At 43.5% G+C, this 12,538-nt stretch overlaps 3 protein-coding genes across 5 annotated transcripts in view; 2 read left to right on the top strand and 1 right to left on the bottom strand.

Annotated features, from left to right (window-relative positions):
* The window catches only part of ATG2B (autophagy related 2B), a 71,966-nt gene extending 69,514 nt beyond the window's left edge, over positions 1-2,452 (bottom strand). Inside the window, exon 1 of the mRNA XM_065404472.1 lies at positions 2,291-2,452. Coding sequence (XP_065260544.1) covers positions 2,291-2,452 — 162 coding nt within the window. The remainder of the gene's footprint in view (positions 1-2,290) is intronic.
* A 444-nt stretch (positions 2,453-2,896) lies between these two features.
* GSKIP (GSK3B interacting protein) lies at positions 2,897-8,389 on the top strand. Of its 3 annotated transcripts, XM_065402635.1 has the most exons (4): positions 2,921-2,979; positions 3,685-3,716; positions 4,115-4,373; positions 6,185-8,389. In XM_065402635.1, the coding sequence occupies exons 3-4, from the start codon at positions 4,116-4,118 to the stop codon at positions 6,344-6,346; spliced, it is 420 nt and encodes a 139-aa protein (XP_065258707.1). In that variant the 5' UTR covers positions 2,921-2,979; positions 3,685-3,716; position 4,115; the 3' UTR covers positions 6,347-8,389. The 3 variants fall into 3 exon arrangements, with proteins under 3 accessions (XP_065258705.1, XP_065258707.1, XP_065258706.1); XM_065402633.1 differs by lacking the exon at positions 3,685-3,716 and having other exon boundaries at positions 2,897-2,979; XM_065402634.1 differs by having other exon boundaries at positions 2,927-3,716.
* Positions 8,390-11,616: 3,227 nt separating this feature from the next.
* Positions 11,617-12,538, top strand: part of AK7 (adenylate kinase 7) — a 57,312-nt gene continuing 56,390 nt past the window's right edge. The window contains exon 1 of the mRNA XM_065403897.1: positions 11,617-11,724. Within this exon, the coding sequence (XP_065259969.1) occupies positions 11,617-11,724 (108 nt within the window). The remainder of the gene's footprint in view (positions 11,725-12,538) is intronic.

The following is a 12,538-nucleotide window of genomic DNA, read 5'->3' as shown; positions in this document are numbered from 1 at the left end:
CTGATTTATCTCAGACTAGACCTAGATAGTTCTGACAGGCAAGCTCCTATGCCTTCCAAACTCTCACCTATGGCATCCCACAGTCCTTTACCCTCTCCCCCACCTAACTCAATGTTTGTATAAAAACATATTAAAAGATTGAGACTATGCGAATACCATCCAGAGTTATTTCTCCATCATAAAAAGTGCAAAAAATAACAAACTACCTATCCTAGTGTCTCAAAGAAATCAGCACATAGATGAAGACGAAATCCTAACACAGGGGGGAAAAATGATGCTATTGAAAAGAGGAGAGTGTCATAGAATATCAGCGTTGGAAGGGACCTCAGGATGTTATCTTGTCCAACCTCCTGCTCAAAGCAGGACCAATCCCCAACTAAATCATCCCAGCCAGGACTTTGTCAAGCCTGACCTTAAAAACCTCTAAGGAAGGAGATTCCACCCCCTCCCTAGGTAACCCATTCCAGTGCTTCACCACCCTCCTAGTGAAAAAGTTTTTCCTAATATCCAACCTAAACCTTCCCCACTGCAACTTGAGACCACTACTCCTTGTTCTGTCATCTGCTACCACTGAGAACAGTCTAGATCCATCCTCTTTGGAACCCCCTTTCAGGTAGTTGAAAGCAGCTATCAAATCCCCCATCATTCTTCTCTTCTGCAGACTAAACAATCCCAGTTCCCCCCCAGCCTCTCCTCATAAGACATGTGCTCCAGCCTCCTAATCATTTTTGTTGCCCTCCACTGGACTCTTTCCAATTTTTCCCCATCCTTCTTGTAGTGTGGGGCCCAAAACTAGACACACTACTCCAGGTGAGGCCTCACCAATGTCGAATAGAGGGGAATGATCACGTCCCTCGATCTGCTGGCAACGCCCCTACTTATACAGCCCAAAATGCCGTTAGCCTTCTTGGCAACAAGGGTACACTGTTAACTCATATCCAGTTTCCCGTCCACTGTAACCCCTAGGTCCTTCTCTGCAGAACTGCTGCCTAGCCATTCGCTCCCTAGTCTGTAGCAGTACATGGGATTCTTCCGTCCTAAGTGCAGGACTCTGCACTTGTCCTTGTTGAACCTCATCAGATTTTTTTTGGCCCAATCCTCTAATTTGTCTAGGTCCCTCTGTATCCTATCCCTACCCTCTAGTGTATCTACCACTCCTCCCAGTTTAGTGTCATCTGCAAACTTGCTGAGGGTGCAGTCCACGCCATCCTCCAGATCATTAATGAATTAATTGAACAAACCGGCCCCAGAACCAACCCTTGGGGCACTCTGCTTGATACCGGCTGCCAACTAGACATGGAGCCATTGATCACTCATGGAATGCCATTGAGCCCGACGATCTAGCCAGCTTTCTATCCACCTTGTTCAGTGAAGGTGGATAGAAAACAGTGAACTTGTTTGTTCAGTGAAGAATAAACTGATACCCTATCAGTCAAGCCACATATAGTCAAAATGATGCTCAGCCTTAAAATCCTCCCTGATAACGGAGACCCAAATGTCAACAGCTCCTAGAAAATACCTCCTTCTTCTGACAGCTGGCCAAGAGACTGCCAAATATTAATAGATACAGACCCAGCCATAAAGATTCATGTTGTGACTGCCAGGCTGGATTACTGTAAAACTATATCTAGGAATGAATATGCAAGGCCTGAGAAAAATCAGTTTGGTTCAGAATGTGGCAGTCCATGGGCTAAGCAACATCAGCAGAGCAAGATCCTCCCACTCCCACTGCTTCTGTCATTGACTCACAACCAAATGCCGGGTCCATCTCTAGGCCAGGGAGCTATTTATTAAAGCTCTCAGTGGTCTGGGTTTGAGCTACCACTTCTCTCTCCACTACCAGGTCCTTCCATGACAACAGAGCTTCCTCTATTCAAGAACAGTGGAGCTGTCCATAAAGCCACAAAAGAGTTGGAGATGGAGCATTTTTAGCAATCTCCCTTCCGAAGAACTGATTGACCAGCTAGCTTGCCATCTTGAGGCCATGCTCAAGAGCCATCTCTTTGCCTTTGCTTTCAAACAACATTTTTAAAAGCACCCAAACCGCACTCAGTGTTACTGCACATGGGGAGGGCAGGAAAACCAACTGCACCAAACTGTCTATTTATTTTATTGCAAGATGTTCAGACACTATGGCGACAAGTACAATAGTTCCCTATTTAAAATATTAGACTTAACTTTTATTTTTTAAGGCAAAAATGTGATTTAAAAATAAAACAGGTGGCACACGACGAAGGGGAGGGGCTTGGGGCTGATCCCTCAGGAGCAGCGGGGACAGCACCTCTCTTACCCATTTATCCAGAGGGACCTGCGCCAAAGAGCCGGTGCCCTGGTACAGATCCAGGCTGAGCTGCTCCAGGCTGAGTTTCTCCTGCAGGAAGTGGCCCAGGTACCTCTGTAGCAGGTACCTGCAGGCCCTTTTCTTGATGGACTCTGAGAAAGGCCAAGGCATGGTGGCGGGGGGTTGTCACTGGGCTGGAAAGAGGGGGCTAATCGGCTGGGGCGATGGGGGACGGGGAGCTGCCGGGCTCGAGTCAGTTCTGCTAGGGAAAGGGCTCCCTACGGTCCCCGGCCCCCCACTCGCACCCCGTGGGGCCGGACCCCGCACCCTCAGGGGGAGAAAGCAGTGACGGGTAGCTCCATCCTCACTGAGCCGTCGCCGCCATCTTCTCAGCGCCCTAGGATGCGGGGGTGGGGGGGGGGCGGCTGGTGACTTCGGGGCTCCACCGCGGGGGCGCGCGCGCGCACTGCCACCTGGCTTCGATCCGCTCAGCGGACCCGCCGCCTCCTACGAGCCTCTACTCTCCCCTTTCACCAGAACCGAGCGACAGTGACGCCAGCTGACGTTCAAGCGGAAGTGAAGTCACAGAGAGGGGGCGGAAGTGAAGGGGCGGGCATGAGGCGGAAGTCGGAGTGGTTGGCAAAGCTCCTCCTCAGCGGCCGTAGAAGACGGACGAGAGGCGCGTTTGTGGCGGACAGGTGACTGGGCTGGTCCTGGCCTGCGGCACGGGGGAGTAGCGGAAGAGGCGGCGGCTCTAGGGCCCGTCCCGACGCTGTGTTAGGGGTTTCCCCTCCGTATTAAGCCCAGGGTGGAGCTAACGAGGCTTCGCTGCCCGATTCTCCTGCGCGCTGTGCGGCTGTCACCGTGGTGACTGCGCTGCAGGCCCTTTTCCAGGGAGCGGCGGGGCTGCCTGCTGCGAGCTGCTCTTCTGGCCCCTTCTCGTCTCTGCCTCCAGCCCCAGGGAGTTACCTGGAGCGGGGTCGTTCTCGAGCGTGAGGTGCCGTGCTGCACTGGGCGTGCGCGGGTGGTCCCAAGCCCTCTCGGCTGTGGGGTGTGTTACGGTGCTCTAGGAGCTCCCTGCCCCGAGGACAGAATGAGGCTTGGAAAGGGGGTTTGCGTTGCTTTTCATCTTGCATGACTTGCATTTTAGGACTAACGCAGAAAACGCGTCCGTGTGTTCAGCCTTTCTGTGTGCCAACACATGCTACTGACCTTTGTATTAACAAACAGATACAGAGAGAGGCTGAACGAATTGACTTTCATTACAGGCAAACAGCCAGTTTTACTAAATAGCTCATTTAAATATTAGTGACATTCACTTTCACTCCAAGAGTTTGAGCTTTCCTTTGACTCAGTAATTTCCCCCTTCGTCTCTTTTCCCCTTCTTGCACCTGCTGATGCAGACATCAATTCTTGACTCATTGGGGACCAGCAGGTGAGTTGTTTAGGACTGACTCATAACAGGTTATTGTAAAGCAATGTCAGTTGCTTGTGTATTAAGAACACTGCATACTGTGCTTATAAAATATAGATGTGTGCATTATCACTTGCTTTAATACCATAGCTGTTTGTTCACAGAACTGTGAGTTTGTTATGCTGAAACATTGTGGTTAATACCCTGTCTTTTGAGACGCCTCCAATAAAAAAAAAATCCTGCTTGGTCTTCTAGTAGCCCTACAGGGCCCATATCTTCCTTTGTTTTTGAATGACATTGAATGCATCTTAAAATAGTTCTTTCTGTTGCAAAAAAAAAAACTACTGTTTTATACCGTTGATCTTGCATAATAAGCATTTGTGGCCATATAAAATTGAATATGGTGTTTCCATACACAGAATGGAGACTGATTACAATCCCATGGAGTTGTCCAGTAACACAGGGTTTGAAGAAGATTCTGAATATAAGGACATTGAAGGAACAGATGTGAAGGATATGAGACTAGAGGCGGAAGCTGTTGTGAATGATGTTCTGTTTGCTGTCAGCAACATGTTTGTCTCAAAAAACCTTCCATGTGCAGAGGATGTGGCATATATCAATGTGGAGACAAGGGAAAGAAACAGATATTGCCTGGAGCTCACAGAAGCAGGACTTAGGGTAACTTGCTTATCCTTTATAAAGCTTCTTTGTTTACAATAAATAATAATTGAAAGATATCTAGTAAAAATTTTCAGTTGTCATCAAAGCAGCATAGGCTCTTTTCTTTATTGAATAATTTCATACTTCAAAATTCAGCTAGTATGCCATTTCAATTAAACCCAAAAGGGGAGGATTTAACACACTTGTCTTGCCAAAGTGCATCTTACATGCATGGAAAAATGTTAAATTAGAACTGATGCAGTGACCACTATTTGAAGTAAAGCTCTGTATGTTGTAACAGTGTTTATGCCCTGCATAATGGGGGTATGGTATACAATTTTTATTTTTCTGTGCATGGCTTTATCTATGTTTCACTAACACAGGCTGATAACAGTAACTGGTGCTAAAGTGAGGCATTAAATAAAGATAGGAAATTTTGGAACTTTAAAAAAAATAATTTTCTGACAAAATGGCACAACCCTGAAAACTAAGAGCTGAGGCTTGTGGTATCCTTGACATGTGCTCTTAGCCAAAGTAGAGGGTACATTTTTGGCATCCTGTTTAATGAAGTGAGGTAATGGCCATCCTCATCTGTTTTCTCCAATGCCTTTAGTCTAATAACACAACAGAGTTAACCTAGATTATGAAAGCAGGTATTTATCAGAAACATCTACAAAATGATAAAGATGGAAGTAGATAATTGAAATGTTTGGTGTTACAGGTGACTTTTTTTTTTACAGTAGTTCTTCAATCTTCTAGTCCACAGTTGTCTGAGAAAAGGGCACCACAATTGCAGAAGGCTTTAAAAAAAGTAGATGATATAGTATTGTGCCCACATCAGACTACATTTTATAGAACAGACTACTGTAATCTTTACCTTGTCTGTGACTTAATAAGAAACTAACTATTGATTTCTATGCATGCATCTCCCTTTCACACCATTTAAATTGCTTGTGCAAATACTTGTGTGGTGAAATGAGAACTTCCAGCCAAATTCAGAAGTAAGCCTCTATATTTAATGTCTTTGGTGCTCTCAGTTTTATGAGAAAAGAATATTGGAAACTCCTTTAGAGGATGAATTGTTACTAACGTCTTGAGTAGGGAGGACGAAGTATAGGCTTTATTGAACCAACTTCTCTTGGTAAAAGAGACAAGCTTTGGAGCTTACACAGAGCTCTTCTCTTCTTCAGGGCTTGTCTACACTTGAAGTGCTACAGTGGCACTGCTGTATCGCTTATAGGATTTCAAGTGTAGACACTACCTATGTTGATGGGAGGGGTTCGCCGTCAACGTAAGTGATCCACCTCTCTGAGAGGTTGTAATTAGGTTGACAGAAGGATTCTTCTGTCAACCTAGTACTTCTACATCAGGGGTTAGGTCACCTTAACTACATTGCTTGGGGGTATGGATTTTTCACACCCCTGAGCGACATAAATGTGTCAACCTAACTTTTTAGTGTAGACCAGGTCTGAGTGTCAGTTAAATACACTTCACCTTGAATAGTCTCCTACGTTTTAACTATTTATGCTAGACGGTCTGTTCCATCTTGTCTTTAGCTGCGACACTGAGTACCTTTTGAGACCTGAAGAGGAGCTTTGTGTAAGCTCAAAAGCTTGTCTCTTTCACCAGCAAAAGATATTACTTCACCCACCTTTTGTCTGGTATCCTGGGACCAACATGGTTACAACAACACTACAAAGTATAGGTTTGTTGTGTCTGGCAATCCTTCTGTGTAGTGTACTAATATGTGACTAATTTTGTGATTTTTGTGGTTCCCATGATGAAATGATTAACCACAAAAAAAATAACTATTGGTCTCTTTGCAACAGGTGGTGGGTTATGCTTTTGACCAGGCTGATGATGGCTTACAAACTGCGTATCATGAGACTGTCTACTCTTTATTGGACTCTCTTAGCCCAGCATATCGTGAAGCTTTTGGAAATGCACTGCTACAGAGACTGGAAGCTTTGAAAAGGGATGGGCAATCATGATTCAGTCTGCAGTAACAAGCACATGTTGGGGAATGATTAATGATAGTGGGAATTCTTAGTATGAGTTACTGAGATTTTGCTTTCAGATATAGCCAGAAACATATATCAAGCTTCATTTCTTGCCTAAACATCTAGGCTCCTTACAATAGTAGTGACTTGTAAAATATCAATGTTGCTATGGCTCTGCTTTGTCCACAAGGCCACTTTAAGCTATCTTGGTGGACTATAGAAGTAGTACCTTTTTTGTTTAACTCTGCTGTAGATCATCAGTGACTTGCTTTCTACAGCATTTGAAGAAATTTGATCTCTTTGCAAAGCAATATGATCCAATATTTTATTCTAAGAAATATCTTAATTGGTACTGTGCAAATCTTGAATGCCATGTATGGAAGTAGTAATGCTTTCTTAATGTGTCTATCTATAAACTTTAACTCCTTAAAACCAAATTTTAACTACTTGCTCTAGCTAAATTAATGGGAGCTACTTTAGTCCACTTAGAGGATATCTATTTGAGCTCAAATTTTTGTATGCAAACATGAAAACTCTCTGCTTCATTCACAAAATATGCACCTCACAATATCCTATCATTTGAACATTGCTTACTCTGGGCTTGTCTGTACTTAAAATACTGCAGCCGTGCTGATGTAGCTGTGCCACTGTAGCACTTCAGAATCTCCTGTTGGAAATCCACCACCCCAAGAGGTGACAGCTAAGCTGCCCGAAGAATTCTTCCACTGATCTAGTGCTGTCTACACAGGGACTTAGGTCAGTTTAAGTGCACTACTCGGGTGTAGATTTTTGGTAGCCCTGACTGACGTAGTTAAGTTGACCTGATTTCTAGTTTAGACCAGACCTTAGTGTCCTTGTTGAGTTAAAAGCAATGTTCAGTATTACTCAATGTACCCTTGTCTTCAGTAAAGAAAAGATAACCGTTAACATATGAATGTATTATCTAAATTTGCAAATGAGCTAAGCACAGAAGTAAAGTAGGAAGAACAGGTGACATTTTTTTCTTAAATATAGACCATACTAATGTTATACCTTTGGGAGGGGAGGAAGACATATTAGCCTGTTTACTATTCTAAATGTTTGTTTACATGATGTACAGAATATACTCAAGTATTTTTGCTTCAGTCTTTACTTTTTACAGTGCAGTGCTTAGGTATTCCTGTAAGGCTGCCCTCTTCCTCAATTGTACAGTGTCCTGTCCTAAAGAACAGTAAGTATATAATGTCAATGCAGTATATTGGTTTGAAACCTAAGGCTGTAGGAAATATTCAGAGATTGATATTGAATTGGGAGACAGTTATGTATTTTCTATTTTATAAAAAAATACAAAGCTCTTTATAAACTTATTGTGCTACTGTAAGTTTTCAAATGTGTGGAAGAGACTTGTATGTCTGAATGGAAGAGACTTTTTGAAAAGTATTCAGTTGGTTTAAAGCACCAGTACTATTGAACTAACATTATATGATTAAACACTTTTTTGCATTCTTATACTATTCAATATTTATGCATCCTTATTTATGTAATTCTGCCTTTATTCTCCCATGTTTCATGCTAAAACAAAGTAAATGTGAATCCAAAGAGAGGGCTTGATCATCAGCTGTTGTAAATAAACATGCTCCACTGACTTCAACAGAGCTAGACTAATTGACACCAGCTGAAGATCAGTCGCATTAATTTGAGGGACCAGTTAACAAGTTGAGTGTTTGTTATAGTTTTGTGGCAATGATGCTGTAATTATGACTGAGAAGGCACCTACAGTCAAAGCTTCTGTTTCCAAGTGTAATGTTTTTGTTTTATTATCTTCTTAGGTTGAAACATCTCATGTTAATCTTCTGTCCTAAAGTTTAATATATATTTTGGTTAAAAGTATTTTCATGCTCTAAGAAAATTGTTCAACTTTTTTTCCCCCCAGATTTGTGGCATGTGCTTTAATCCTCTATGAGGAAAATGTACTTTGCCAAGTTTATATCTGAATATCTACCCCTGTAACAATGCACCTGACTAGACACTTGAATAAATGCACAAACTTATGTATGATCAGCTTTTTATTCTCCTCTCCCAAAATAAATTGAAAATGTATACCTATATCTTTCTAAACTTGCAAGTCTCAGACACACAAGTCAGGTAAACACACGGTAGCTTAAACAATATCTTTGGTGGCAGTGTACAAATATTATAAGAGCATTTAAAATTGGCACGTTGAATAGTAATGCAGATCAATGTAAAAAAGGGATGGAGATTAAGTACTTAAGAAACATTAGTGAACAACTTCAAGGGTAGTTATTACATTATAGTAACTCTTCACTTAACTTGAATATGCCTATGGCTGACAAGGAATATTTTGAAGCACTTAAAGCTTTACAACAGAAATTATGCCTTCTGTTAAAGGCTTCTTAAACTTGGTGGAAGGCTGCATAAGCCACAGATCTCGCCTGCTTCCCTAGAAATAATTGACTACACTATAACTTGAAAATGAAAAGGGATTCCAGTCATGCACTTAATGGGGTTGGGTATGCTTGTAACATGTGGGAATGCTCTTAAATAGTTATACTAGAAAATGCTGCTTGTGTGAAAAGGCTCAGTTGAAATGCCAATTAACAGTAGACCTTTTCAGTGCAATTCCTTATTTGGTTGCTTTATATCACATACCTATCTGAATCTTTGATCCTGTGCTGCTGGGCATCTGAGAAAGCCATAGATCTGTGAATGGATATACCTTTCATAAGGATGAGAATGGATAGGCTTTCAATTAAATAAAAATGGGAATGGACAGCAAAACACAACCTTGGACAGTATGAAAAGTCTCAAAGATTAGCACTGTTTAATCACTTTGTATTCTCTTAATAAGAGTCTCAAACAGCTGCCTGCTCTAAGGATGTCTGGTAACATTTTAAAGAATGGAGTTGACCTCAAGTCTGCCAAAGCTTTTGTGCCATGCTGAAGAAAGTGCTATGTACTTAGAGCTCCGAATTGTGGATATATCAGGAAGAGAGCCTGCTCCAATTCAGAGTAGTGTTGGAAGGCAAATGTAAAATAGGATAAGATGAATTCATCTTTGTATAAAGAATGATACTGTTGTTTACCTGCTATTGCTGACTATCACTGTGCTTATATGTACTGCATGATCTAAAAGTTACTATGCATACCTCAAGGTTGTCTTTCAGGTATTAGCTTGCATATTACAATTTAAAAAATACTAAATGCTTTTTTAAACACTATTTCTCAAGATTCAGCTGCAACCACCTAATAAGATCAATGGAGGTTGTATGCTAAAGCTCATATCATCATACTTTAACAGTGCAGTCAGTTGTTTGCATTGTTTGTTAAGTTACGTATGCACTGTATCATTTTGCTTAGCTCAGCAAACTGAAACTGCAACAACGGCAGATGCTGTTCTCATTGTAAAACTGCATTATATTAAAAAGTACAGAGGCTAGTGCTGAACTTTTTAGGGACATTGATCTTTCTTAAAAAATGGCTGTCTCTATAGCAACTTTTTGCTATAAATTGAGGACTGCTCAGCTGGAAGGGGGAGCATAGATCAGTGTTTGTTACATTCCCTCTTAGTACCTTGCCTGAGCTGGGAAAGCTAATGATCCAACCAGCAGACTAAATTCGGTGATGAATCTCATGCCACCTGAGGCACGCGCATATGCTAAGAAGAAGTTGGAAGTGACAAAGGAAGAGAAAGACCTGGATGTATTGGTTGCTCACAGGAGAACTATGAGCTGCAGCTGTGAAAAAGGCTAATGCAGTCTTAGGAAGCTTTAGGTGAGGTATTTCCAGTAGAACTAGGGAAGTGATGGTATCATTATACAAGACAGGGGTGAGATGTCCTGTGGAATACTGTGCAATTCTGGTCTCCAAAGTTTCAGAAAGATTAATTCAGACTGGAACAGGTACAGAGAAGGGCTACTACGGTGATGTGAGGAATGGAAAACCTACCTTATGAAAGGAGACTCAAAGAGCTTGGCTTGTTTAGCCCAACCAAAAGAAGGTTGAGTGGAGAGATGATTGGCAAACACAGTAAGCTTGAAAGATAGGGGTTAATTAACATAAATGCTCAATATGGTCTTGTTTCTTCTTAAAGTGTTAGTACATACATACACTAATAACAATTGCTCAGTGGTGCATGGAGATGCAGATCGTGCACTATAGAGAACGTGAATCATGAACAAATCCACAACTGTAAAATGTCTCTCTTGGACATACATATTTATGATTTTAAGGTTGAAGGGACCTCAAGCAGTCACATAGACCATCCCCTGTTCTAAGGGAGGACCATATATTCGTCTGACCATTACTTCTGAAACATGTAATGGTAGTAACCAATTGTCTGATAAGCACAGAGCAGCTTTACCTATCACTGTTCCTCTTCTCCCCTTTTTTCTTAGGCTGGAGGTGTGTAAAAAGTGCAGGGTTGAGGGACTTCTGCCCAGCTTTTATCTTCTACTTAATTCATCTGCAAATCTGCACATGCTAGAACCTTAATTTTTCAAACATTAGTCTTATGAACAACTAGTTTTATGAACTATTTTTCCCAATAGGAAAAAAAATCATAATCAAAGAGATATCTTAATGCTTTCAGTGTAATGGAAACTGCTTTTCAGTGGATAAGAAAAAAGCAATATAGTGCCCTCTATTGCAACTTTGGTACTGTAATCTACTGTAACTGTGAGATACTCAATTTTATGAACTTCAATCCCCAGCTCGTTCATAAAATAGGGGTTCTACCATATTAGTGAAAATGCCTATGAAATACTAACTCTTATTTAAAAAGCACATAAATCCATGTGAATATAAATGCCTCTCACCTATCTCAGATCAGAATTGTGCAAGTACCTTACCTACCTGACACCATACAGTACAACAACCAACTCTAGATTACAGCGTGTGTTATTTTAAAAAGTCAAACTCTGCCTCTATCGTGAGTCTCTCCCCTCTTGTTCCTGAACCGCCTCCACTATCGCTCTGTCGCTGTAGATCTTTGTCCCTCTTTTAGGGGACGGTTACAGGTTCCTGTCCTTTTCCCTTCTGTTCGACTCGGTCTCTGCCTCCCTCGCTATCGGTCTCTCGCCCGGCTTTTCTCTAGACAGCGGGAGCCTCCCTTCCCCCGAGGCGGCCTGGCACCGGCCTCGCCCCCTGCCCGCATCTTGGCCCGGCCCTGTGGCTGCCCGCCCCGGTGCCTGGGCCGGTGCGGAGAAGGACCCTGCCGCTTGGCTTGGTCGCTTAGCAACGGCGCGGCTTCTCCGGCGAGCGCCATGGCGGCGGCGGAGGAGGAGGTGGTGGCCGCGGCCGAAGGGGCCATTCGCAGCCAGAGGGTCTTTCTAAACCATTTGGACTCCTACAGCGGCAGCAGCATCGGGAAGGTGACCGCGGGGTGGGGGTCCCTGGGAGGGGGCTGGGCCGCAGGATCTCTCCGAGCTCCGCTCAAGCCGCAAGCTGGGATACGGCCCCATCGCTGGCCACCCCCGCGGGGGTGAACAACCTGCTGGGGTGTGGCTGATGCCAGAGCCAGGACTAGAGAGCGGCCCGTGCTCCAGCACAAGGTGCTAGCCATCATCAAGAGCACAGTCTCCCTGGCAATACTCCTGGAGCCACATGCTGGTGCCAGGGCACCTTTGCCAGCCTACATGCTTCTTTGGGCACCCCCAATAGAAAGGCACACGCTGAGCTATGATGCAGACAGCATCACCAGGACCATAGGACCTCTTTAATACCCCTATCATCAGCAACCGCTTGCTGGGCTACAAGGATCTAAGCACTATGGGGTGCCCCCCGCCAGTCCTCCCAAATGGGAACCATATGCTAAGGTGCAATGTTAATAGATTTACTTAGTCTTAAAATCTCTCCTGTGCCCAGTGGCACATAGAGCAACCCATTTTTCCCAGCAAGATGTTTGACTCCATCGTAAGTTATCTCCATGATGGCAGCATCCTTTTCAATGGTACTAGGATAAGTCATTCTTTGCCCACCACACCTTCTCTTCCTAGAGTTACCAGGTGTTTGCTTTTCGACCGGAACGCCTGGTCAAAAAGAGACCCTGGTGGCTCTGGTCAGCACCGCTGCCCGAGCTGTTAAAAGTCTGGTCGGCGGCACCGTGGGGCTAAGGCAGGCTCCCTGCCTGCCATGGCTTCGCGCAGCTCCTGGAAGCAGCAGCATGTCTCTCCTCCAACTCCTAGG

The sequence above is a fragment of the Emys orbicularis genome, chromosome 4, assembly GCF_028017835.1.
Source record: "Emys orbicularis isolate rEmyOrb1 chromosome 4, rEmyOrb1.hap1, whole genome shotgun sequence".
NCBI classification, from domain to species: domain Eukaryota; kingdom Metazoa; phylum Chordata; order Testudines; family Emydidae; genus Emys; species Emys orbicularis.
This window is presented reverse-complemented; position numbering and strand designations above follow the sequence as displayed.

Bases quoted from the DNA above. Each gene is read 5' to 3' on its own strand.
- GSKIP (XM_065402633.1), top strand. From the start codon at position 2,897: ATGAGGCGGAAGTCGGAGTGGTTGGCAAAGCTCCTCCTCAGCGGCCGT. The intron at 2,980-4,114 runs GTGACTGGGCTG...TTCCATACACAG, and splicing joins GGCGCGTTTGTGGCGGACAG to AATGGAGACTGATTACAATC. The intron at 4,374-6,184 runs GTAACTTGCTTA...TCTTTGCAACAG, and splicing joins TCACAGAAGCAGGACTTAGG to GTGGTGGGTTATGCTTTTGA.